The sequence below is a fragment of the Podarcis vaucheri genome (assembly GCF_965113315.1).
Source record: "Podarcis vaucheri genome assembly, chromosome: 3".
NCBI classification, from domain to species: Eukaryota; Metazoa; Chordata; class Lepidosauria; order Squamata; family Lacertidae; genus Podarcis; species Podarcis vaucheri.
In genome coordinates this window covers 64,100,956-64,128,433 of record NC_138761.1, presented here as the reverse complement: position 1 = coordinate 64,128,433, position 27,478 = coordinate 64,100,956, and the positions used below count along the sequence as shown (strand labels likewise).

The 27,478-nt window shown below is 40.9% G+C and overlaps 1 protein-coding gene across 4 annotated transcripts in view; it reads right to left on the bottom strand.

The window, feature by feature from the left end:
• The window catches only part of MAP7 (microtubule associated protein 7), a 111,377-nt gene that overhangs the window by 41,358 nt on the left and 42,541 nt on the right, over nucleotides 1-27,478 (bottom strand). For all 4 annotated transcript variants that reach the window (XM_082215924.1, XM_082215923.1, XM_082215921.1 and 1 more), the window contains exons 2-4: nucleotides 12,969-13,073; nucleotides 10,870-10,947; nucleotides 255-418 (exon numbers count right to left, since the gene is read on the bottom strand). In XM_082215924.1, the coding sequence (XP_082072050.1) occupies nucleotides 255-418; nucleotides 10,870-10,947; nucleotides 12,969-13,073 (347 nt within the window). The remainder of the gene's footprint in view (nucleotides 1-254; nucleotides 419-10,869; nucleotides 10,948-12,968; nucleotides 13,074-27,478) is intronic.

Below are 27,478 nucleotides of genomic sequence, written 5' to 3'. Positions count from 1 at the left end.
CAGACTTTTCCTGCCTACCTGCAAGTCATTTACTTCTTAAATTCATATCCTGACCTTCCATCCAAAGGAGCCCAGGGCCTCAAACACACCAGCAACAAAACAAAACAAAAAGTCTAAATACATCTAAAACTGTATACACAATGGGAAGAATGCAAGAAGGAGCCCACACTGATGCTAGTGGCAAAAAAGTAAATGTGTTTTCACTGCTGAAGGTGGAAATTCAACTTCCCATAAGAAATTCAACTTCCGCTTACCTTGTCCTCTTCTATCCGCTGTCGGCGTTTTTCCTCCACTGCAGCTCGCCTTCTCTCTTCTTTTAGTCTCTGCTCTTCTAATTTCTTTTTGCGCTCCTCTAGGTGTTTCTCATAATATTGCCTTGCTCTTTCTTCTTTTTCTACCCAGGCAGCTTCTCTTGCCGCTAAACAGCAAAAAAAGAAATTTCACTTACAATGCTGTTTGCCTGGCAATATTCCCAGTTTGAACACCTTAACAGCACTCTAGTATTAAGGTCATTTCCCATTTTAGTTGCAATAAGGTTGGTTATTACAGTGGTACCTCGGGTTAAGAACTTAATTCGTTCTGGAGGTCTGTTCTTAACCTGAAACTGTTCTTAACCTGAGGTACCACTTTAGCTAATGGGGCCTCCCACTGCCGTTGTGCGATTTCTGTTCTCATCCTGAAGCAAAGTTCTTAACCCGAGGTACTATTTCTGTGTTAGCAGAGTCTGTTACCTGAAGCGTCTGTAACCCAAGGTACCACTGTACATTATTTTACCCATGACTAGAAATTCAATGATTGGTGATGTTTTGCTTTGATATAAATAGCTATGAAGTTGGATTCTATATCCAAGTACTAAAAATTAACAGTAAGTGGACACTATGAAAACCTTCTAGAGTGGAGCATGATTATACTGAATCAGACCACTGGTCCATCTAGCTCTGTGTTATCTACATGTACTAACAGCCCTTCTGCATAATAATGGATGGGAGAGGGGAATTACCTTGGGAATTTGTGGAAATTCCACCATTGGCGTTGTTTTAAAAGATGCTAAATTACCACATTATCAACGATGTTTTGAAACATACTTTCCTTTAGCATTTAATAACTATAATCTAAGAAGAGTTATTTTTGCAAAAAGGACAAGGGAACCATTATTATTTATTACATACATACTTTCAAGAGATTGAGAATTGCCAACATTGCCTCCATTAGTATTAGGCTTTTAATTTTTAATTTTAATTTTGTAACTTTAGGACATTAAAAAAAGATTGTTTTGCTCTCAGGTATCATTCATTCTCTCTCTCTCTCTCTCTCTCTCTCTCTCTCTCACACACACACACACACACACACACACAGAGTATCTGATGGGAAGTCTTCATGAATGTAATTTCATAACATCCCTAGAAGGGATCTGGAAATTAGGGTGCATTTTCTGAGATACTCTGAACCTAAAATGTTTAGGAGCATTAAGGATGTGATTCTAAGCGTACTTACAAGGTGGAAGATCTGTAACTTTTTTTTTATAAAGAGACTTAGGCAAAATTTCTTAAATTTGTATAGCATTACAAACTAATACGGAAAAAAAACACAACCATCAACTTTTTAGAGTAAGCTTTTGTTTATCCCTAAAGGAATGATAGTGCATTATAATAATAGGTTGTATTCAACAAAGTGCTAAGCAGGTTGTGTCATTGGAGCAAGAATTTCTCCTCGTACAATGAAACCATCTCTTTCTTTCACCTCCCCTTGCATTCCCCTAAATCTGAATTTTCTCCCTATCCTCCAGAGCATATTTGGGGACAGTGAGGAGGAGCAGGAGGGGGGAAACCCCCTTGTGCTAGTGCTGATTCTTGCACTAGTGCAAACATGGACTTGAATAACACCTATTATATATGATATATTCTTAATTTATTCAAAAAATTATATCCTGCCATTTCCAGGCAGCTCACAACAAAATTAAAATGCACAGGAAACACAAAACAAATAAAATAAAATGCAGTCTAGATCAATGTTTAACTAGTCCTGCTGCAGTTCCTGAGAACAGAGAACAGGCTAGACTGGCTCTGATTAGGGGACATTTTCAGAAGGTGACCTGAAACTCTAGTTGCTAAAAATAAAAAAGCAATTGATACAATTTTTATCTAAACTTCCACCACCCCTCACTGGCTTGCCAACAAGGTAATAAGTTTTGTCTTATAGATTGATGGCAAGTTATGGATTCTACTGTGAATGCCAAGAAATTAATTTACACTTTGAAATCTCAAAGAATCTTCCTCTGAGTATCTCGGCTGGGTAGTTGAAGAAATGGAGCTATTTAAAAATCTCTTCTTATGAACTGAAGCAGAACACAATGGCATTAGGTAAGATTCTAGCTTGCAAGCACTGATATATTATATAAATTAGCTTACGTCTTAAGCAAATACCAATGGCATCCTTTCGGGCTACGGTTCATTTCAAAATGCAAATAATTGATAATCCAGACAGCAAAACAAGAATTGCTTGTTCCTCCAGTTACAGAAACATTAGCATTACTACTGTACTACACTTGAATACCCAGCTTAACCTGACAGGAGCAGGGGGAAGTGAAGCTGGATATTATTATTCAGCTCTGCACTGTACAGGGCCAGCCCTTGGCAATTCTCCTGTTTTGACCAGGACATCCCGGAATTACAAAAGCCATCCTGGCTTCTGATTGGATCCTGGAATGTCCTGTCTTTTGGTCTCCTGCAAGAGTGAGGAACTCAAAGACGCTCATTCTTGGGTGCCACGCAAGTCAGCTGGCACATTTTAAATAAGAGAGAAATGTGCACAGTCCCATCTTAGCAGGCTGCTGCTGCTGTTCTTGGGGGCACCCAGAGGGTCCTCATCAAGGCCTACCCACCACTGCCAGCCCTGCAGGATGTTCACCTTCCTGCTGCCAGCCAGAAGGAGTGCTTCTAGCAGGGCATGCCAGGCAACGGCTCCATGGAGTTCAAGTACCAGACGGGAAAGATAGGTGGGGATTCAGAATCTTTGTGCTCAGTGCCTGGTGCTGGTGGAGAGGAGTGGTGGGTAGACTGCCCCTGAAGGTGGAGTTTCCACTTGGCTGCCATGACCGAGGCTGTGTGTGTGTGCATTTGCGCGCACACACACACACGTATACGGGGCATGCCGACGGAACTTCCATCTTCATTTTCATCACTGGGATGTTGGAGGGCATGCTACCATTAGGAAAAAGAGGGGCAATTGCGGGAAATACAGTAGCTGCAGCCCTCTGATGGGAGACAGAGCACTGCATGCTACATGGCACAGCCAGGACTCCTTCAACAAGCCCGCTGTCTCACACAAGATGGAGAATGCTATATTGTCACCAGTGTCTGTCTGTTTGTTAGTTATTGTAGCATAACAACCGTTACTAACAACCCAAAGGTGCAGCAGCAGGGTGTTATACCACACCATATACAAAGCAAGCAAACAAACAACAACAAAAAAAAATAACACAAAACACATCAACTTAAATAAAGACATCCATATTTTCCGAGCTGGATAACGCTGCCAGGGTTGAAGTAAGATTTAACTGGCAGTCTAGTCAGCTTCTGTACATTGAGTGGGAAGGCGATGTCATCTTGCCCTTTACTGCAGGCATCCTGATGAAGGATGCCACCTTTAATAACTAAATCAAAAGGATGCTATTTTTCAAGGGTTTGATATATATTCTTCCGGATCTAGTTATACAAGAAAATAAAGCTTAACAGAAGTATCTTACTGCTGTTGGTCTTTAAAGAAATGACTGTATGTAAATGTATATACATTATGCCCTATGAAAAATCCTTAATACAAAGTTGTTATAATAACAATGTTAGAAATGCTGCTCTTTGAAATGAAAAAAGTTTCAAGTGATAGAAACTCATGGGTGGTAAGTCAATATTGCTTCAGGGAATAAATATTGACTGAGCCATAAGTTAATAATGCTACCCCCTCTCCAAATCTCATCTGTCATTCAGCGCTTGTCTACATTTGGCTTGTCTTACAACATATGCAACATGCAGATGGCCTGCATAGTGAGGGCAAGAAGCCCAGTGCGATTCTGCAAGGCCTGCTCTAAGCTAGCTCTGAAATGTATGTGGATGGAAATTGTGCAAAAGGGAAACAGGAGATAAAAAGAACCCTGTGCCTCCTCTGTTTATGGTTTGCCCTGTATCATTGCTCCATTGCCCTGATAACTCTACAGTGAGAAACAATATAAAAATTACAAAGACCTTATTGAAAAGTAAGCATGGCCCACTGCCAACCCCCCCCCCCACATTATTGACGAGAATTTAGGGGGAGGGGAATTAAGTGCAAAAAAGAAACGAATCAAGAATTGTCTATAGATGTACAGATACAGACAGGATGGCTTCTTGATGCAGAGATAAACTGGGAAGAATATTCAAGCAAACAGAAATACGTTTTGTGGAATTCAAAACAAAGCTGATAAAAGTGAAGCGGCAATAAAACTGCAATGCAGACATAGCCTAAATCTAGACATAGCCACTGGGGATACATCAACTGCTTTCCTTATTAGTTAACTATTTCTTCCCCTTTAAACACAGTCTTTCTCATCCATCTGCAAGACATAACAGTTGCTGACTTTAAATTATCCTGAAGAGAGAGAGGATTTGAAGCCAAGGCTGCCTCCAACATCTCAGTGGCAACATTTTTTTCTTCCTCCAAAAGGTCCACAATGGACTTGGCAACTTCAGCAGGTGATAGAAAAAAGAGTTACCTAGAAGACAGCTTGCACACAAAAAAAACACCCTAATCTGATCAACAGTATTAACTTTCATTATATAGTCTTGTGTTCATTATACTATATAGTCTTTAATCAAGTGGAAATAATTTTATAGACAATAACTCTCATGGGCATAATATTCAATTGCCATAACAGAGAAAGTTACAAAAAATGCTGTTGATCTTTTATTGCCTTTTAATAAACCCTGTAGTTTTTATTATTATTAAACTTTATCATTACAACTTAATCATCATAACCCTAGAATCATCCTTCATACACTGCCTCTAAACAGTCAATGAATTTAAAAATGTCAGTAAATGCAATTATTTGAAATTAATTTAGAAGGCTCCATTGTCCTATCTTAAGCAATTTCTCCACAGAAAAAAGAAACCAGGCAAATATTGGTGTATCATGCTGGAAAGTGTTTGCATGCACTTTTTTGCCGATCTTGTATTTCCAAACACTTGGGACTCACATGAGTCTGTCTTATAGCTGAAAAGGAGAAACCTAATATCTCTTTGCATCTGCAAAAAAGTGTTCCCTGCTGCCCCAGTTGAACATCTGGATGGTAGTGGGCAGCATGGTGCGGAGCTGCTTCTCACCTAACCCCCAGCTGTTTGCACTGCCATTGCTTACTGGGAGATAAAGGGTGAGGTTGTAGGGAGATTGGTATGGTGCAAATACACTAACAGGAGAACCAAATTGGCTTTGCTGCTGCCTTTGCACTGTGCTTACCTGGCCACTGCCTCACTCCTCTGCTCCTAAGTAAGTAGCAATAGTAGCTGAGGCTAGATGGCCATCTCTTGGGGATGCTTTAGCTCTGGATTTTCTGCCTCAAGCTTGATGGCCTACAATGCCACCTCCAGCTCCATGGTTCTGTTTTGGCCCTGCCGAAGGAAGAGCCAGTCTCCTTGCTGCTTAATTGTGTGAGGAAGTCATACTCTGTCCACTGCAGCTTCCAAAAAAGATACTGTATGTTGGAAAGTCATTCCATAACAAACTGCTGCAAACCGAGTCATACTTCTACTCAACCATGCAGCTCTAGCAAAGAGAGACTTTAAGGTTTCACTCTATTGTATAACCATTTCACCTGGATGACCAATAAAATAGTTTTAGAAAGTGGAAGAAGAAACTGAATAGGGTACACCAGTTGCCAACGTTGTGCCCGAGGGCACACATGTGCCCGCAGAGGCCTTCCCTGGTGTCCGCAGGTTCCCCCTCCCTTCTGAAATTAAGACTGGCATTCTACTGTAGCCAACAGAATAGGTTGCAGTGTGTGTGATATCCACAACACCTGCTTTACAAATGTGCCCACAGGACCCCAAGGGTTGGTCTACCCTGTCTAGGAAATTTTCCTTCTATTAGTTAGTGACGAGGCTCATTTCAGGAGGAGGGAAGGGAATTAGTTCCTTACTAAATTGCATTTCTGCCTATTTGCAACTGGAGTGAAAAACTGATCTACATCAAAATTTATATAGACAGAACAAGGCATCAGCACTTACACTCTAAATGAAGTGTTACAAAATCCCACAACTCCTGCAGCTTGCTGAGACAGACTGAATATTTTTAGAATGCCAGACTGCGTAAAGCAATTATCTGCTGTTTCAACTCCTTTCAGGGAAGCAGGGTGAGTATAAGTTGGGTGAGTTATCTAAATAAATACTACTGTGCAGCTGTTTTTGTTTTTTTTAAATGCTGGTTTTATGCTGGTGCTGTCATTTCGGTATCAAGATGTTGTGTATTTGTTGTGCTTTGGGACTGTTTTTGTGTAAGGTGTCTGCTAATAGTGTGTGTGTGTGTGTGTGTGTGTGTGTGTATTATTCTAAGAACAGTTTACACAAAGGGAGCAGGAAGTTTGCTACGTTTTTTATCAGGAAAAAGAAAAGCACCTTTGAACATGACTTGTCAGCTTAACAACCATAAAGCATTAAACCAAAAATAAAATAAAATAAAAATAAAAATAAAGCATTAACCCAGGCTTCCCCAACCTAAAATCCTCCAGGTGTTGTTTGCCTACAATTCCCATAATCCCTGTTCATTTCCTGTGCATGGTGGGATTTATGAGAGTTGGAGTTCAAAACAACAGGAGAGCCCTGGGCTGTGGAAAGCTACTTAACTGAGAAGCTGGATGCTACAAGCACCTTATCAGCATAAATCAGGACCCCCAGAAAAAAATAGTAAACCACAGCTAGATTCATATGGAAGCAGGGAGTCTTTCATCTATCCTGGCCCCATGCCACTTAAGAGTTTTCTAAGTAATAACCAGCACCTTGAATAGGGCCCTGAAATGAATCTGAAGCCAGCACAACTGGTATAAGGCCAGGGTAACATGGTCCAAGAAAGCATTCTGCACTAGCTGCAGTTTCTAAAAACTCTTCTAGGACAGCCACACACAGACCACACTGCAGAATTCAAGTCTGAAGGTGTCCAAGGCATGTGACCAGACTCACCGGGTGTAAAATATGAGAGACACTTCACATAGTATCCCCGCCCCCCCAAGATGGAAATGGAACTTTTGCTTCAAGTCCCTATTTTGCTTTCTCTGGTGCCTTGTACTGTCCCTTCAAGTTTGAGCCATGCTGTTCAATTGAATCCTGAGAGTTTGGGCAATATGATCAAACCAATCAAAGAGAACCAGATTGACTGATGAACAGCCTGGATTAGCGCCAGACAACTTCCTGTTCTATAGTACATGGAATCAAATTATTAAGTAATAAGCAAAGATAAACGGAAGAGAAGAAACATGAAAAACACAGCTGTTTTGCAGAAATGTATGTCCAAATGCATGAGAGAGCATATGATTTACAGATTTGACAGGTAAATAGATAGATAATTTGTTTATCTGCTGTTAATTTTATACTGCTTATTTATCTGTACTGTCAAACCAATGCAATTATGCTTTATGGTCTAAATATAATAGTGTGCAGGGTCTGATTAGAGTGTGAAATAACTGTATCTTTGCCTTCTACCCTTCTTTCTGAAATGCAAAAGAAACACCACCAGCAGGGTCAGCTGCAGGCAACTGTAATGTGCCATTATGATATATTTAAAAATATGGCAAGTTGACCGACATCATACTGAGGAAGACATTTTTCATAAAATTAAGAGTGGCAGCCACTGTGCTTTGCAGTCACATAAGAAGAAAAACAACCTTTTCTCCTCCTCCTCTTTTGAATGGTTGGCAGTTCAGATGCCTCTGGGTATAGCCAGAAGAAAAAGTTAAAATATGTTCAAACCTGCTTAACCCTCATGGTTCCTAGCCAAGGAACCTCAGAAATGGTGGATCTGTGAAATGACTGGGAATCTCCACGATTTGTAGCACACTCACAAAACAACAATTCTCAAAAATTAATTAGTGGAAACTAACTTAGCTGATTAAGGTAAAGGTAAAGGTAAAGGGACCCCTGACCATTAGGTCCAGTCGTGACCGACTCTGGGGTTGCGGCACTCATCTCGCTTTATTGGCCGAGGGAGCCGGCATACAGCTTCCGGGTCATGTGGCCAGCATGACTAAGCCGCTTCTGGCAAACCAGAGCAGCGCACGGAAACGCGTTTACCTTCCTGCTGGAGTGGTACCTATTTATCTACTTGCACTTTGACGTGCTTTCGAACTGCTAGGTTGGCAGGACCGGGCACCGAGCAACGGGAGCTCACCCCGCCGCGGGGAACTTAGCTGATTAGTAGATATTAATTTACTCTCTCTTCTATATGGGGAACTTCAACATAAGACTTCAAGATGGAGAAAACAGACAGAAATCTTTTTTTCCTCCTCTTATAAAACCAGAACTTGAGGTCATCCTATGGCATGTGATATAAGACAAACAAAGGAAGTATGTCTTCACAATGTGCACCATTAATTTATGAAATTTCCTACCACAGGATATGGTGATGCCCACTAGCTTAGATGGCTTTATAAGGGGAGTGGAAAAGTTCACAGAGGATAAGTCTACTAGCCATAACGGCTACATGGAAATTCCAGGTTCAGAGGTGAGATGCCACCAGACACCCGTCGTCAAAGAGCTGTTACAGGAAGAAGGGCTATTACCTTCATGTGCCGCTTGTAGGCTTTGCTTGCCCGAGGCCTCTTATTGTCTACTGTTGGGAATCAGAGCACCGGACTAGAGGGATCTTTCACCCTGATCCAACAGGATCCTTCTTATGGAACAAGGGCAGCCAGTGCTGCATTTCAGATGTTGTTGGATTACAGTCATAGGCGCCGACTCCATGGGGCTTGAGGGGGCCCGAGCCCCCTCAAAAATTCGTTTGGGGGGGGCTCCGCCCCCCCAATAATCTCCGGCGCCCCTCCAGCAGAGCGCCATCGCCGCCCCTCCCCCAGCCCAAAATGCACAGGGTCGGGCTGCATGCCTCCTGCCCTCCCTCCCGAGCAAAAGCTCCACCCAATTTCCTTCGGAGCTGATTAATAGGCGCAGCACGCTCTCCCCTATTCGCTCATGAGGAGGCGGCGCCACTTTATTTGCATATTCATGAACTTATTTATTATTCATGAGCTTTCCCGGCCCCCCCAATATTTTTTATAAGTCCGCGTCCCTGATTACAGTCCCAACCAGTTTGCTCAATTATCAGTAATAATTATAGTTATAAACATTTGGGGCTCACCATGTTGACTATCTTTATAATACCATTGCAATAAGAAGGTTCTGCATAGATCATATTTTACCGTATTTTTCACCCTATAGGGCGCACCGGCCCATAGGGTGCACCTATTTTTGGGGGGGGGGAATAAAGGAAAAAAAATTATTTCCCCCCCAGGCACAGGGCTGGGACAGGGGAAGCCCGAGCTTCCCCTGACCCCAGCCCCCAGAACAGGCTGCTATCCGCAAACCTAGGGATACCCAGGCTTGCGGATATCTGCCCGAAGCCCGGGGCGCGCTGCTCAGTGCGCCCCAGGCTTCAGGATGCAGGCTACTATCCGCAAGCCTGGAGAGCGAGAGGGGTCGGTGCGCACCAACCCTTCTCGCTCTCCAGGCTTCAGTGAAAGCCTGCATTCACCCCTTAGGACACACACACATTTCCCCTTCATTTTTGAAGGGGGGAAAGTGTGTTCTATAGGGCGAAAAATACGGTAGTTTGCTATGAAACCATGTCAAAAATAAAACCCATCCCAAAACGAAACAAGATGACTTTGATCCAGAGTGCCTGTAAGTAGAACTCTTTTCACAGGACACTCTCACCGGAAGGAGGAGGGAGAGAAAAACCTTTTGGAAAAGTATGGGAAATAGAATTGGGGGTTTGAAGGGAGTAAAATTGGTGAAAACCATCTTCCCTCCTTTCCTCCAGCAGGAGCCTTCAGTAGATCTCTGCCTCTTCCATAAAGGAAGAAGCATTTATGTTTTTGTGGGACACTGTGAGTTCAACCTTAGAACTTCAGAGAAGAAATACCCTTGAGGGAGGTGCAAAGCTTCCTTTTCAAATGTGAACAATAAGAAAATGTACGGCAACCAGTTTGTACACTTAGATAGTCTTTAGAGGTCTTCCCATGACCTGAGGAGAGGTGGGCAGCAACTGGGCAAGACAGCCTTTTCTGCTGTGCCCTGTACAGGTGGAAGGCTCACATGGCTCTCCAATGTATTTCCTATTGCAGGCAAAGACATTGGTTATTTTGAAATGTCATGGATGGAGGCTAACAATAGCGTTCCAGAACCTGCAGCAGCTCCAGCCAGTTTGTACTTACTGTGTGAGTAGAACCAAGACACACAAAAGTCTTTTTCAGATTAATGACAATATGTACTTCCCGTGCTAAGTAACACTACTTTATCCGATGTATGCCTGACAACAAGACTTGGGTTGGCATGTTCTGCTCCACCACATGCTGAACTTTCTTGTATGAACACAAATCCCTCTCCGTACACAAGATCATATGTGAGGAGGACATGTCTATGCTCCAGCACATGTACAACTTATGTGCTAGGACCACGTGTTGACCAGACCTCAGAGACCTAATCATTAAATTCCATAAACTATTTTTATGGCTAAAAGTACACATTTAATTATAGTCTTGTAACTCATGCTGTTTAATGTATAATATAGATGTCAAATGACAAGCATGTTATAACTGATGAGAATCACCAGCTAGAAAGAGTACATTGAGTATGACTCACCTAACAGCTTTTCCCGTTCTTCTCTCCGTTCTCGAGCAAGTCGCTGCCTTTCATCAACTTTCAGTACTGGCGCAGGGTCTGTAAAATAGTAGAAGACTTGAGATGTCATATTAGAAAAAGCAACATTCTAAAAGCAATTAACAAGCAACTGTAATGTTATCATTTAAGACCTTTCACATATCATCACTTTCACATATTTAATTGCTATGAACTTGGGATCTCTCTGTCTAAAGAAAAAAAAGAACCACTGTGAATGGCATCCAATTAATTCTTAGAATAACACTTAAGGCCCAGTTCCCAAAGAGGTGGTCAGCTTCTGTCTGTGTTGCAGCACTTCAGAAAGCAGGTGGGACTGGATGTTCCCATATAAAAATCCTTTCACATAGAAAACATATATATATATAGGGTTTCTCTCTCTCTCTCTTATAGACCAGCAACCGTTCACATGAGCTCCACCCTTCAGTGTGAAGTGAAACTACTGAGACACTGAATTTCTACCTATGTGGGAACTTAACAGGCCATTGGTTGGATCCAGAGAAACACCAGTGATGGAAGGGGTAGATGGAAGGGGCTTCTGTCCAGTTTTCAGGATTATCTTCTCCTTCTTTATTCCCCTATCTTGAAGCTCCACCTATTCAATAGGGTTTCCTGACCTTCATGTGAGGTTGTTTGAAGGCTTTGGGGGTGACTGGTGGTGAAGGGAGTCAGAAAGTCACCTTCCACACCCCTTCTTCCACCACCATTTCTCAAGATCCAACCTCAGGTGTTAGAAGTTCAGGAATTTATTTATTTATTTATTTATTTATTTGGTGCTAAAAACCCTGGTCCAAAAAACTGCTCAAATTACATATCAACAGTCTCTATACACTGCAGCATTTACCAGAAAATGCATGCTTTGTTCCATGCAACTACCACATGTGAAAGCATATGTTGTACACCATTGTGATCTCAAGAACAAAAGCTAACTCTTCATACACAGTACTTCTCAGACCTCAAAGATGGTGGCATTATTTAACTAAGCAGACTTATTTTCCTCTGTTGTCACAAGCCATAGATCTTGCCTTTATAACTTTTGTTTTAGGGGTACTGAATGAAAGGTTAATTACTTGGCAGAATGCCCAGGTGCCAGCAACTGTGTTATGGGTACAACTGACCAGCTGACGTCCTGTCACTCGATATATAAAATTTAAGATATGCAATAGGGGAATGAAACATTTCACAGGATTTGAGAGTCCTTTATTTCTCACAATTTATAATGAACTGCCTTTCAAATCTGAGCTGAAGAACAGAAGGCATTCAGACAGTTGTTAAAGTGAACTCTTTCCTGACTCATTTAACACTGTGCTTGCCAGAGGGTAGAAAAAAGGAAATGTGCAGCTAGGACAATACATTCAGTAAAGGACAATACATTCAGTAAAGCCAGTGTATTTGTTCTCTGAATCCTGTAAAGTAAGCAAAAGAAAACTGGAGTGTGAGACTGAGCATATACAGAATTTCATTTCACCTGGTGCTTATGAAATACATTTACAATACTCAGCACTGGAAGTGCAGAGACCCAAGTGCATCTGAGCACACTCACAAAGAGATTGGTCATGGTATGACTGACCCTAAGCTGTATCGTTTAGCTTTGCAAAGGAATAGTTTGTCTGCACATACAGTACGCCGTTAAAGGGAACATCAATTCCCTGGGTTTCATGACTTTGCAAGAACTATTTCTCACTCTATGTAAATGCATAGTATAATATACAAATACAGTATCAATTTGCCTATGTTGTTTCAATGTTTCTTGTCTATATCTGAAAACACAGGTCCAATTGATGCATGATCGCTAACGTGCAGGTCCTTTTGGATCTGGAAAAGGGCAGAAATGAGGAGGAACAGGAGGCAGAATGGGGGGCACAGTTATACATGCTCTGCTAATGCGTGCGGGACCAGAAACGGACACACCCCCTCCATGAAATGGTTGCCGTCTGTAATTAAAAGTTCAGTGACACCTGTGACTGAAAATACCTGTGAAAGAGGTGAAATACATTGTTAAAGGGGTTTTAAAAATACATCTCCAGGCCGGTGAAAGCAATGAAAAGTTCCCAAACTGATACCTGGTTTGGCTCCAGCACTGCTGGCATTCTGTCCTAAAGCGGCAGAGGTGGGGCGGCTGGACGGAGCAGCTTTTTTGTCCTGCACCACTTTGGAGTTTTCAGATACTAAAACAAAAAGAGGGAGAAAAGAATATCAGTTAATCAGACCACTACTACTGAGTCAAGCCACCTTTCTTCTATTCACACAAACCTTGCAAAAGCCAAGGCAAAATTTACTACGCAGTGCAACTCTGCAGAGAAGGGGTTCAACGGGATTTCCATTGGCTGGGAATTCAGGGCCTTCTGCTCATTCCATGGCTATTAGACGTGGAGTGGATTGTGCAGAATGAGCAGTTACATCTGTTTGTGCAGGCTGTAGAATTTGAGTTACATGAGCAAGTTTTATTTTAAATTCTAGTACAGAATACACACAACCTGATAACCAAGTACGTGCTGCCATTATGAAAGATGCAGTCCTTCTTTATTGCCTCTTGCCATCTATTTTCTTCCTACATATTCTCCCTATTCAATCATTGCCCCCACTACATATGAAATACAAACCACTGCCATAAGAAATGGGTAGTAATTACGATAATGATACCTGTACACACCATATGGTCCAATACTAGAAAGGGGGCATCTCAAGACTCAAGAGGGAAGAGCCATAGCTCAGTGGGAAAGACTCGCACTCTGAAACCCTGGAGAGCTACTGCCAGTCAGAGTTGGCAATACTGAGCTAGAAGGGCCATTGGTACGACTTGGTATAAAGCTCTCCCTATCTTCCAAAGAGAGAAGCTCTCTTCTATGAACCCCTCATGGCGATTTAATAAACTTTAAAATCCACTAGTATTTGAAAAGGTTTTATTGTTTGTGGGAAGTTCAAGGTTAATCACTTCCTTAAAATTGGCAGAAAGCACCAAATGTTAAATTCAGAGACTAAGCTGCTGTATTTGAATGTGGTCCAAAAACAAGTACTTCAGGAGAGAGTCAGCCAAATCAATGTGGGGGGAAAGGGTTCCCTGATGTAGTCTGAAAATGTTCTTACAAACATAAGCTACTTTTAAAAGAATCAATGAGTACAAACATTTATTATTACAAACAGGGCAATGATTTACACTTCCATCTGCTTCATTCCTTTTCCTGTGCCGATATATTTTTATCCATCAATTAACTCAGGCAGCTCCCAATTTTCACCAACAATACACAGCCATAGGAAAGCGTTCTTTGCCTATGCACTCTGTTCACATAGGATCAAGGTCCCTCAGCAGACCAGTCAACTTGGAAAGTGTTCTCTGAATGTGAGCAAGATTCAGAGCCACTGCTTTAGACTAACAGCCCTGGAACTGTCCAGCAGGTGAGCTCCACTGCCTCCGCTGGAGCTGTTACTGAGTCCAGCACACCTGTTGCCTCTGGTAGGTGCTTCATTTGCAGTCACTCCCCCCTTTTAAGGTAATGCAAATGGACACTTTGTCACATGAGATTCCATGGGAACAAATATATCATGGCTGCTGCCAAAATTTTATTTATTAATTATTTGAAATTGTATTATCTTTGGTAGTTAAAACAACAACTAACCAATGACAATATAACTTAAAAAAACAACACAATGTTTGATTAAATAGAAAACATGAGCAAGGCCACAAAATAAAATCAAACTCAACTAGAATTTTACAAAGTTCTGGGAAGATATAAAGGTCCTCCTGTGGCGCTTAAAGGTAAAAAATGTGAAACTCCCAAGCACCCCACCGCTGACTAGGAACCACAACTGAGAAGATCCTGTCAGCAGACACCACCCACCAGTCTTCAGGCAACCAGAGCACCTAGAGAAGAGTCTTTGTAGGTGATCTTAACACATATGTGTCATGAACTGAGAGTCAGACTCCTCATCAGGTGATAGAGGCTTTAAAAGTAAAGAAGGAAATAGTTTTAGTGGTCTGTTACGAAAGACCCATTTGCATGTGCAAAGATTCAGAATAAATTGTCTGCTGATCGTTTACAGCTATATAATTCCTGGGGTAGAGATTCTTTGCATCAAGTTTTCTAGGCACATGAATCCCTGTGCTCTTCCATAAACTCATGCATTTTGTTATGTAACCTGGAGACATCCTGTTGGTTACAAAGCCTTGATTTAAATCACAGAAATGTAAATCTGTAGTAAAATGAAACACCATAGGCCTCATACAGTATGCAAAGAACAAAATTTCAGCAATATTTTATTAAATAAGTTAGAAATAAGCTCTAGGCATGAGTTTCACTAAGTATTCTTATGACATTCTATACTCACTGAATATAGCAAATAGTTTATTTCCAATACTCCATGCATGAAATTTTAATGACACTGCTCTGGAGACAAAGCCAGCAATATTAAGGGAATATTAAGGAAATAGTTCATATTGCTGCTACATATGATGAGGGACTTTGCTTATATCAACACAGAAGAAGGTAGTCCAGACAGACACACATAGTTTAATGAAATCGGGAAAGGCAAGACTATTGCTCACAGCATGGTATCATCAATGGTTATTGACCTGAAAACTCATCTAAAATTAGTTCAATTATTAACATATAAATATATTCTATACTTTATCATACAACCTCATACATCTCACTCAGCAATCTCTAGGCTATTAAGAATTGCACCACAATAAATACTTCAGTCTTTAAAATTGCCGAAGGACTTCTTGTTAATTTTGCTATCAAAAATGAGCACGGCTGCACTTCTGGAACATATATTGTGTCAGAAAACACTGTCAAAAAATTCAAAGAAAAATACACAGGCTGTCTTTACACATCACAGTAAACCATAGTTAACAGCTTGCCATGAATACACAGATGGCTCCCACTTTACAGTGGTACCTTGGGTTAAGTACTTAATTCGTTCCGGAGGTCCGTTCTTAACCTGAAACTGTTCTTAAGCTGAAGCACCACTTTAGCTAATAGGGCCTCCTGCTGCCGCTGCGCCACCGGAGCACAATTTCTGTTCTCATTCTGAAGCAAAGTTCTTAACCCGAGGTACTATTTCTGAGTTAGCGGAGTCTGTAACCTAAAGCGTATGTAACCCGAGGTACCACTGTACTCCTCTCTTAGTAGTAACAAGAAACCACAATGCTTGCCTTACAAATGCATCCAAACCTGGGATTGTGGATTGTTCATGCAAACTATAATTTAGAGTCAAGCTTTGAGTGAAACAAATGACAAATTCTGCTTTCGATGTAACACTAAGCCAGGCTTGTGGTTTATCGCTCCTTCTAGTGCTTGTGTAGGAGCAAAGCAGAAGCGATCTCCATGTTCAAAGCAAACCATTAACTATGGTTTATCGTGACATGCAAACAACACCATATTGTTCACAATCACACAGTCATTGTTTTAAAATTAGCTTTTGAATGGTGTCTTGTTAGGAAGCCATTAACTACATCATGTAGTTTGGGAAGCTACGATTAACTGCTGCTTCCTGGGTTTATTTCCCCGCTTGAGCAAAGGAATAAAAGAAGATGGACCAAGAAAAAAAACACCAACTGTGTGGGTGCAAAATGCTCATGCAGATCCTGCTTCAATAAGTTTATGTGGCCTTAAAGAGCTGGTAAAGAATGCGTCAAATATTCAAAAACAACCAGAAGTGGCTCACTGGGTGGGGTGGACCCACCATCCCAGCTTCCCAGCAGGTGGGTCACTATTGCTTGCCAGGAATGATGCAAGGGTGAGGTGGCAGGGAAATCAGCGTGGGGCAAATGCACTGGTAAAAGTCTCTGCTGAATTGCCACTCTCCTCTCCTTCCCAGTTACCAGCAGTGGCCCACCTGTTGAGAAGCTGGTGCTCTCCACCCCAACTGGCAACCAACTTCTGACAAAAAAAACCATACCACAATTCAAGCCACAGTTGTGAACTGGGAAACAATTCTTCCTAGGAATCCATTCAGAACAAATAAAATGATTGGTTCCACACTCAATCCCCTTAAGCACCTCTGAGACCTTTCTTCAATCATCTAAATGTAGAGTTCAAACACAGAACCTCTACAGCCTCTAATATTTCCACCAAAGTCTTTCTCTGCGGCTAAAATTCTTCTAGTAATGTTTACTCAGAAGCACATTCTGTTCAGCCAATGTTACTTAAAAAGCTTTCTGCTTATAGTTTCCAGCCTATTTTATCAATTCCCGTTGGATGTGGCTAAGGGAATTTCCCCATTGTTTTTTGTTTAAATTTTGATTTAGGATAATACAGCTGTTTCACTATATAAAAATGAAAAGAAAAAGGGAATGGAAAGTACAGACACCACTTTGGAGGAGAAACTGATAACCAGGGGCAAATAACACTATAGCACAATCCTAAAATAGGTTACCTAAGGAGTGATATACAGGATATTCAATAATGCTCCTAGAGCCACAGTCAACAGGATGGGGAAGAAAGGGCAGAGCCAGCAAGGAGGAAACTTTTAATTAATAGCCCTGAAAGATGTTTGTCTTTCCACATTTGACAGGTTTGGCCTAAGATTGCATTTTAACCTTTCTTTCTTTCTTAAGTGACACAAATCAACAGGTCCATAAAAAGATGGGAGGACAATTAAGACAGAAAACACAACACTGGCATGTAATGATTTCTCAATGACACAATCTGGGTTCTCCATAAAAAAGTGAGTAACCAGTCTGGTTACTCAAAGGGGACGCTAGTGCAGAAGCAACCTGATTCCTCCTCGCTAGCAGTCTGCATACGTGTGTGTGACTTAGGCTGTGCAACACAAATGACTATGTAGGAAGTCATAATGACTCTGTCTTCAGATTCTTTCCTAAGTCACAGCAAGTACACCTAGGGAGAGAGTTCCATAGGAGCAGTTCAAAGGAGAGGAAAGAAGAGCCATCTGCCTGAGCTTAGTGGGGGTGACCTCAGAATTTGATTTTCTTTAGCAGGTAGGGCATTTAGGGCTTCAAATGTAAATATCAGCACTTTGAACTGGACTGGAAATTAACTGGGAGCCCACTGAATGTCTTTTAACATTCTGTAAAGGAAGACTGTAGCGGTTAACAATCTGGCCCATGGACTCTGAACCAGTTGTAGTTTCTGGGCCCTTTCAAAAGGCAAGACCACATGCAAACACTTCTTGCCATTCACTAGCATGGATGTTACAACACAGATTAAAGTACTCTCCAAAATGCAATGCAGCTGCCATAGCAACTGAACTGACATTGATGAAAGTCACTAAAGGTAAAGGTAAAGGTACCCCTGCCCGTACGGGCCAGTCTTGACAGACTCTGGGGTTGTGCGCCCATCTCACTCAAGAGGCCGGGGGCCAGCGCTGTCCAAAGACACTTCCGGGTCACGTGGCCAGCGTGACAAAGCTGCATCTGGCAAGCCAGCGCAGCACACGGAACGCCGTTTACCTTCCCGCTGGTAAGCGGTCCCTATTTATCTACTTGCACCCAGGGGTGCTTTCGAACTGCTAGGTTGGCAGGCGCTGGGACCGAGCAGTGGGAGCGCACCCCGCCGAGGGGATTCGAACCGCCGACCTTTCGATCGGCAAGCCCTAGGCGCTGAGGCTTTTACCCGCAGCGCAAGTTATCAAAAACACTAGGGCATCCATCAGCAACTCTGGATCTAAAAACATCTGAAAACTAAACCTGATTCTTAAGACGGTACAACTCCATCTCAGTTATTACGCTTGTTTGGTTTTTCTCCTCTGGAATCAATGAAGATTACAATGAATTGTTATTGTTGCAGCATTATGCTTCAGTCATGAAAGAAGGCTGTGTCACTGTCAAACTGAAGTTGCCCTCCTGGGCTGGAAAGCATCTTTTCTAGCTTCCCTAAGCAGTTTTAATGGCAGCCAATATTCAATTCTGCAATGAAAGTTTTGTTAGCTGCTCCTGCACCTGCCACCTTGCACTCATCCAATCCTAAATTTTATGACCAATGTTCCTTGTGACATGCCTCCTGCCCCAAGAAAAATTTAGAAAGCCCTGAAATCTCATAGAAGAGACTGAATAAATGACTGCCCACATCACAGAGCAGGGGGGCAGGAGCTAGAAGATGATGCAAATATAGAAAATGGGCTCAAGTTCAAAAAAGGGTAAGAAATGCCTAATTAGACTGTTCTTCAGAAGCACTGGTACATTAAAAATGAAGGCACATATACTAATTTTAAATGCAAAGCAATGAATAAACATGCCAGATGTGTGAACCAAACTCTCATAAAAAATAAGAGTTGTATTTTAGAACAAGCCCTGAAGCACATGAAAACCTACGAAATCACCTTGTCCCCATATGTGACCACCCAACCACTTCAGTCAGCAGAATTGGCACAATTACAGGTGCTACGTAATGTCTGTTCCCGGTAATGCAAATACAAGATCCAAGGCTGAGATCCAAGGCTGCCTTTGCTTTAGTCAGTGGAACAGTTTTCTGCTTGTACAAGGCAAGGAATCCAATTTTTGCCAGCCCCGTCTACATGCTACCTCTGTGTCATACTTTATGCTGTTCTGAAAAGTCTCCCAGGAGATTTCCAGGGGCTACAAGAGCGCAAGTGAAACTCAGGTATCCGTCTTGTATGAGAGGTTCATGGTCACAACTGAATACAATCCAGGGCACTGACAACTTCATGCACTTGTAGTACTAGTGACATGCAAAAGCAAAAAGCACTGCCATTTTAAATAAATTATATTTAATTTTTAAATTCTGCTAAAAACACTTCAGTTTCTGTTTATCAAATCTGCATACTTTTATCATAAAAAATAAACCCTGATTATTGGAGTTCTAATTCTGACACTCCTTATCTATATCTGTTTCATCTACATTTATAACAGTAATTATATAAAAATGAAGTTTCATGTTGTTCCACCACTGGCCTTCATGTTTTTAATATCCTCACAATGCTTTCTAGTTCAAGGATAGGTTAAAACAGCACAGAACCCACATCTACTTGCAAGGACATGGTAAGGAATTGTTTTCAGGCTGCTTTAATTTATAGAAATCGTGCTGCTTTTATTAAAGCAACCTTGGTTTTGAAATGAACTGTTTTATGAGTTTGCCTTTGGGTACTGCAGCTAGGAAAACAACATTCTTTGAAACACAATGTTTAATTTATATACAGTGCAAGCAGCTACAATCCTAAGGAACAGTAAGTAAAAAATGCATTTGAGGCAGAAGACTTGAGCAATTGCAAAATACCTTCATTCATAACAAACCTCTCCTCCCTGCATACAGCTGTGTCATCCTATGTTTCACCTGGCTTAATTCATGTTATGACAATCTAACAAAATATTTCAGCAATGTCCTGATTTAGTCAATCCTGGTACAGGGAGTGACAAGGTAATTCATCTGCTGTATCAACATGATGATGTGAGTGTCACAGCATATTAAAATCTGGCACCAGACGCAGATATTTGCAGCAACAAGTCTCAAATGAACATTATTCAGTGGCGGTAGCAGCAGGTTACAGCCAAATAGAATGGAAAACAGAAAAATCTGTGTCCCTAGTATTTTTTGAGACCAACTCAAAGTGAAGACACAAGATAGTAGCAAGAAATCTCACCATATGCACTACATTAAAATGAATTGTTTCCCTTAAAGTCTGAAAGATACACCCTTCTCTTTTTTAAAAAAGTATCATTTATACTCCAAAAGGAGTTCATATTCTGTTATGATAGAAGGACTGCGACAGCACATTAAAAACATCTGCTTTTCTGTTTTAAGAATCAAAGAGACACAAAACAATTTAAAAGCAATACAACTGCATCAAAAATAAACAATGCCATATTAAAAGCAGACCTTAATACAACAGAAAACAGCACATCAGTATAATGAATTAAGCTGAAATCCATCCCTGTATTGGAGGAATGAGAGGCACAGAAAAATAAGGGCTTTAAAATCATAATTTAATTGTTTTACGTCTATAAGAGATGGTATAAAATTAATGAATGGTATCGCCTGTCCATTCAGGTCAATTGCATTAATACTGTGCTCTCTCTCTCTCTCTCTCTCTGTGTGTGTGTGTGAGAGAGAGAGAGAGAGAGAGAGAGAGAGAGAGAGAGAGAGAGACAGTATCAAATACTGCTCTGGCTAAACACTTCCCATAATAATGAAGATCATGGCTTCCACACCACACTTTTCTGATTGCCACACTGCAGTACATTAAGATGAAACATTTTGATCTACATCTTTTTACTCTAAGCCATTGGGTCTCAATCCTACACAGATCCATGGGCAAATAAATGCCATTTCAAAAAAACCCCAATGGTATTTGCTTACAGTTGTATATGTTTTGGGGCACATATCAATTTAAACCAGTACTCAGAATGGACGGGATGGATTTAATTCTTGTTAACCTGAAAATAATAATGGATTGGATGCAGACTTGTATCTAGCAGAGTTCTATCTGTGCAAGAGGAAAGGGTTAGGAAATGAGTTTCATCCATTCCTCTTCTCCTGTGCAGTCTCCTGCCCTGTGCCTTCTGAAAAACTACTGGGGGGCTGGCAAACTGCCTGGAACAGCCTGGAAGGTGGTGCTGAGAGAAGCAGAATTTGTGAAAACTGCTCTCCCTCCCTCCTCCCACGTAGAACCTTTGCTGGATCACAGGACTTTCTATGGAGAGGGGGGGAAAAGGAATTCTTCCATCACAGAGAAAAAAAGCCTGTCTCCAATCACAAAAATAATCAACTTACATGCAGCATATTATTTGAAGTCTAACACACATTAGTTCAGTAATTTTAGCAACAATCTACAGGATTGCTAATAGGCAATTATTATAATCCTTGGATAAAGGAAGGAGGTGCACCAACGCCACAAGGGAAAAAAACAAATCACATGTTTTGGCACTGAGGCAAAGAATGGGTGAAACAGATTTAGAGAACAAAACTCCATCTAAAGTATTAAACTTCTGGAAGCCATTTTGTATATTGCACCCAATGAGAAACCATGGTAAGCAGCATAGATGGAAACTGCAGTCTGTTACAGTCCTTTGCAGCAGAAAGGGTGGGTGGATAGACCATTTTCTGGCTAGGCTTTACTAAGGCAGAGATTTCAGTAAGCGACTATTCTCTCAACTCTGCTTCATATATTCACCAAGAAATGAAATAGCACACTAGAGGATTGTGGTGTGACCATTAAGGTAACTTGCTGGCTGTGATGCAAATATGGCAGGGAGAGAGCAGGTGGCTTTCCTCTCCAACGGTATTGCTGTTCTGGTTCTTGATAAATGCATTAATCAGGGCCTGGGGTTTATAACCAATATGGGAACTGAGCTGGGAACTATTTCACTCTTGTGGTATTTGAGAGAGGAGAAGGAATATGCTCTTCAAGTTTCTAAAGCAGGGATGGGAACTTTGTGGCCACCCAGATGTTGTTGGACTACAAGAAAGAAAGAAAGAAAGAAAGAAAGAAAGAGAGAAAGAGAGAGAGAGAGAGAGAGAGAGAGAGAGAGAGACTGAGTGAAATGTAAAATACTGAACACATTTGTATGCAACTTGCAACAAAAAGCCAAAAAACCAAGGCAAGTAAATAGCTCCTTTATCACTGCTTCACTTGTCCATACTGCTTTTAACAATACTGCACTCTAAAAGCTTTTAAGAAATGAAAGCTGCATTCTGCCTTTCTGGAAAACAGCTCATCTTACACAGCTTTCCTTTTTTAAAAGCTATGTGTCCAACAATTTGATATGCTGTGCTGAAGATTAATGTATATAAAATTAACATCTATCGAAAGAAGTAGAGTCAGCAGGACTATAGAGATGGCTACTGTTCAAGATCCGCCAATTTGGAATTCTCTAGACAGTAGGTTGATAATATTACCGCTGACTGTTCTTCCCCTTCTGCTATCAGATCTAATGCTTCCTCAGTAATATTTGTTCTGGTAAGCTTCACCTAAGTATTACTGTTGGGAAATTTTCCGGCCTCTGTTTAAATCAAGTCTAGGAAGGAACAGAGGAAGCTGCTTTATAGTTGAGTCAGACCAGCTAGCTCAGCATAGCACACACAAGGGACTGCCAACTTTGGGGAGGGGCATGGGCACACCTATAAACCAGAGAAACAGTTGTGGGCACTCTTTAGGCACTGCAAGAATTATGATCCCTAAAGTTACCCTTTCCTCAATTCAGCTTGAAAAAACCTTCCATTGCCTACAATAGAATACTTCTTTGAAGCCTAATTGTGGTGGTGGTGGGACTTTTTCAGCAAGGAGAGGGGGTTTCACAGCTTCGGAGGGGATAGTTAACCTTTCCGTGCGCAGATAGCTCCCCCAACACCAACCTGCACTGTGATTAGGCTTGAAATAACCTTCTATTTGGTACACTAGAAAGTATCTTTCAAATTTAATTTTAGGAGTGGGAGGGGTCTTCCTTTAGGCATGAGGAAAAGCCTCTGATGGCCCCAGAGGATGTGCACATTGGACAACAGCATTAAAGTCTAAATTGTACTATTATGATGAGTCCTTTCAGTTTATATGGATGTTTAAGAGGATCTCTTATCTAATAATTATCTGTGCTGCTCTGAAATGAAATTCATTTTACTGAATTTTTTCCTATATGACTTTCATTTGTGATACTTTGAGGATGCTGAATACTGCTTATAGATTTTATCTGAAATGTGAAGCGGCATATAATTTCCCTATATAAATGTTGTTCATCTCTGCGAAAAGAGGGGGGGGAAACAATGCATGTTTAGTCTATTCATGTTTACTCAGTAAGTCCCACTGAGTTCAACAGGACTTACTCTAAGGTAACCAAGTATAGGATTATAGAGTAAATTGTCACAATACTTTGGCTGCAATCTATACACATTTACCTGGACACAAGTCCCATTGAAAGAAATGAGGTTTACTTTTGAGTAGATAATCCTAAGATTGTAGTATTAAAGGATGACAAATCTGTTATGGCAGAAGTTTTCATAAACATGAGTCCATCAATTTGAAAAAGTGAATTATTTTCATTATGTACTGGAATGATAAATACTGTGATGAAGCAAATATGCTGACAATATTGTAATATTTTTAATATTTAAACATGTATTTAAAGAGAGAAATAGAGAGAGAGACTGGAATTTAGAATCGGAATCAGAATCTTCATTACCAGAACAATTTTTGATCTGAAATCATTAAGTACAGACAGCACAAGATAGAAGAATGTTTCAACCAGTCTCTCCTTTAATTAGAAATGATGTTCTGCAGCCAACATGTGGATTTTTGGCTGGTCTGAACTCTGCTTCATACCAAATACTCAACTAAAACTGAGGCCGTAACTGCCCATAGTCTGTGATGAGCTCCATTTGTGTGATACTACTCTTGTTCTTTACAAAAGTTAAGAGGAGCTATGCCCCTTAAGATGCTTTAGATGAGCATTGAACATGGCAGGAGATGGCAGGAATGCTACAGCACAAAAGACGCAGGAGAGAGAAAGCCATGTTGAATCAGTTACATAGATAGAGAATGGAAACACATATCGTTACTTGACCGGTCTCAAGTGATTTTCTTCTCTGTCAGAAAACAGACTGCTATTCAGAGCACAACATCACATAGAGAATGAGCTAAATGCAGCTGCTACCAGCCAACCTAACTTTAACCATAGGAACATAACAGAGTGTCAGGGCAGCAGTCCATACAGTTCAGTATTGTCTAAAGTGACTGGCAGTGGATCTCCTGGGTTTCAGATGGGTCTCAGACCTACCTAGAGATGCTGGATGTTGAATCTAGGACCTTCTGCATGTAAAACAAATGCTTTACCACTGAGTTATGACCCTTCCCCAAAGAAAAACAACACTATAATGCATATAAGCTTGGAGTGCATGGGCTCTTGTAAGGATTTAAGATTAAATCTCTCAAATATACCTTTTGCTTCAGTTGCACAAAATACCACCAGGAAGTCAAGAGTCTCTCTAATTTGGGAACTATGTGTGAAAACGTTTCCGTTAGACAAACAAATTCTTACTAAGATGAGCCTAATTTGCAAAATAAAGGTTGGCTGTTTGTTGTGGGAATTGGGGTATCTGATGTATTTGAAGAGCTACAACTGCATGCCTACACTATAAAAATTAAACTGTTTCTAAAGCATCATGGCTCCTCTCAGTAACCTGGGAGATGAAGTTTGTGAGAAACTGCTGTGACGTCTAGGAGGCTTCTTCCCCTCTACAAACCCAAAGACAGGTTTGCAATGAGCTTCATCAAGGTATTTTAGTGTATATAAACAAACATTTATCTTGGCATGAAATTTTTGTCCCAAACACTTTTTAGTAAGGAATATGTTTATTTTGATAAGAGTTATTTGAAACATGGTGGCAATCATACCAAGCTGGGCAGCTCTTTTTGTGTTTCCAGGGGTGGTCAAAGCAGCACTTTCCAGATGTTGGACCATGGCTGACCCAAGACATCTTGCTGCCTAAGGCATAACAGAAAATGGTGGGGATCTTCCTCCCACTTGAGGTGACTGGAGGTGGTAGCCCCAGCATGGTGAAGGCAGCAGGGGAGAGAAAAGGGGGGGGGCTGGAGAGGAGTAGGCAGTGGTAGTGGTGGCCCTGCTCTTGCTAGATGTTACTTGAAGGTGACAAGAGCATGAAGCACTGAATGGTGCACTTCTTGAGGCCCAGATTTGCCGCTCCTCCCAGCTGTCCTTAGCTTGCCGCGTGTAACAACTGCCTCATGGAGGCTAATGGGCCTGTGTTGGACTTCAACTCCCATCAACCCCAGTCAGCTCAGCCATGAAGGGAGTTGTAAACTACAACACCTGGAGGACACAACATTGGTTACCTCCCTGCTTTAATTGTCATTGGGGATTTGTGTCCCTCCCCTTCTAGTTTTGGAAAAATATTTTAAACTGCTGGATACCAGCTGTATACAGAGTAAGAATGAAAATATACCATTTAAAATCCACAATGTAAACCTCTGATTTCTTATCTGTCTTGGGATTTCTCTGGCCCTGGTAAAGGCCTAACTGTTAAAACCACTAACAGTCTAAAAAAAGTGGAGGGGAGTGAATTAATGTGCTCAAAATACATAAAGCTTTATGTACAGCTATATATTCCAAGCATGAATTATTTCACAAAATGTAGAATGCTTCAGCATTACAGGCAGTGCATTTATGTCTTTTTGATTTATTTTTAAAATAGCATATGGATAGTAGATCATAGATTATAAGAATGATCAATAACTTCAGTTACAAAAGCATTATGCTGGTTTCTATTCCTTCATCACGTACCCCAAAAAGAGAATAATCCTTTTCTATACAAATGAAAGAAATCTGTCATTTTATGCTACTATAAACAAAAATTAGAATAAATATTGGAACAGTCTGTTTTAAAACAAGCATAGTATGACTTTCAAATTCCTGCAATGCTTTCAACTCTCAAGCCTAAGAAAATATTGTGCTGGGGGGAGAAGATCATGCTAAATGTTATATCATCAGTATCATTGTTGGCAGTTCAACAAAGGAACTGTTTCTTGCTTCTTAATACCATACCTGATTTAAACTGCAACAATTTGCCAGTAGCACTTTGTTATATTGGCACTAAGTTAAGAAACCTGAAGTCTCAGTAGGACAGTCTAAGGGTGCATTCAGACTTGAAGAATATTGTATTAGTTACAATGCATTAGTTACAGTGCAATTAGTTACAATTAATTACCATGCTTGTTTGAAAACATGGCCAAATACAGTAGTTAAGTCCATATAGTAGACAAAATTAATAATGACAGTGTTTTGTTTATTAAGGTTAACCAAAATCTCACATAATGAATATTGTTTCGTCCATGGCGTCTTACCTGAATGACACTTTTAAATCCCATAATTGCAGCAAAAGCCACCAGTTATCACCTTTGTGTTTTTCTTCCAAGTTAGCAAATAGAAGTGGGGTTGTTTTTTAAAAAACAGGGTTGGTTTTTTGTTTTTTTTAAAGCAGCCCATCAGCTAACTGTATTTTACTAAACAATGTCATGCTTTGAAATATGGGGCACGCCAATGAAACTTGCTGTCTCCTAGCAGTTGATCAGGTTTGGAGTCTTCCATCCATCTGTCGCTTTTTATAGCGAGCATTTTTAAAACATTCATGTTATATTCTTCCCCCTGCTGTCCCTTCTTTTGGTTGCCATTTTCAAAGAGCCATTTAAATCACCCAAAGTAAAGACTGAAGGCAGATTAAGCACCTTACGTATTATTTCCCACACAGCCAGAAGGTCATTCAGGGTAAAACGCTATGGGTGACCAGACATACAACGCAACTGCGTGCATACACTCTTGTTTTCAGACAACAACTTTGTTCACTGAATCAGCTCCAGTGGGGAGCTGTATTGTATGCAAGACAGGGGGGGCATACTTAAATAACTAACCCATAAACCATCAGCACAGCATTATAAATTTGAAGGGTAAGCTTTGTTAATGAATTAAAAATGACATGCTCCAGCAAAAATTGTAGAAGAAGAATGCAGGTACTTGGATTCTTTCAGAGTTTTGTGCACTTAGCACTAAACTGCTAAACACTACAATATGGAAAGCAAATTGCACGAACATAGTGAAGTGCCGACGTGTCCAAATAAAAAACACCAGTGGCAAGAAAATAACAATGGTAGA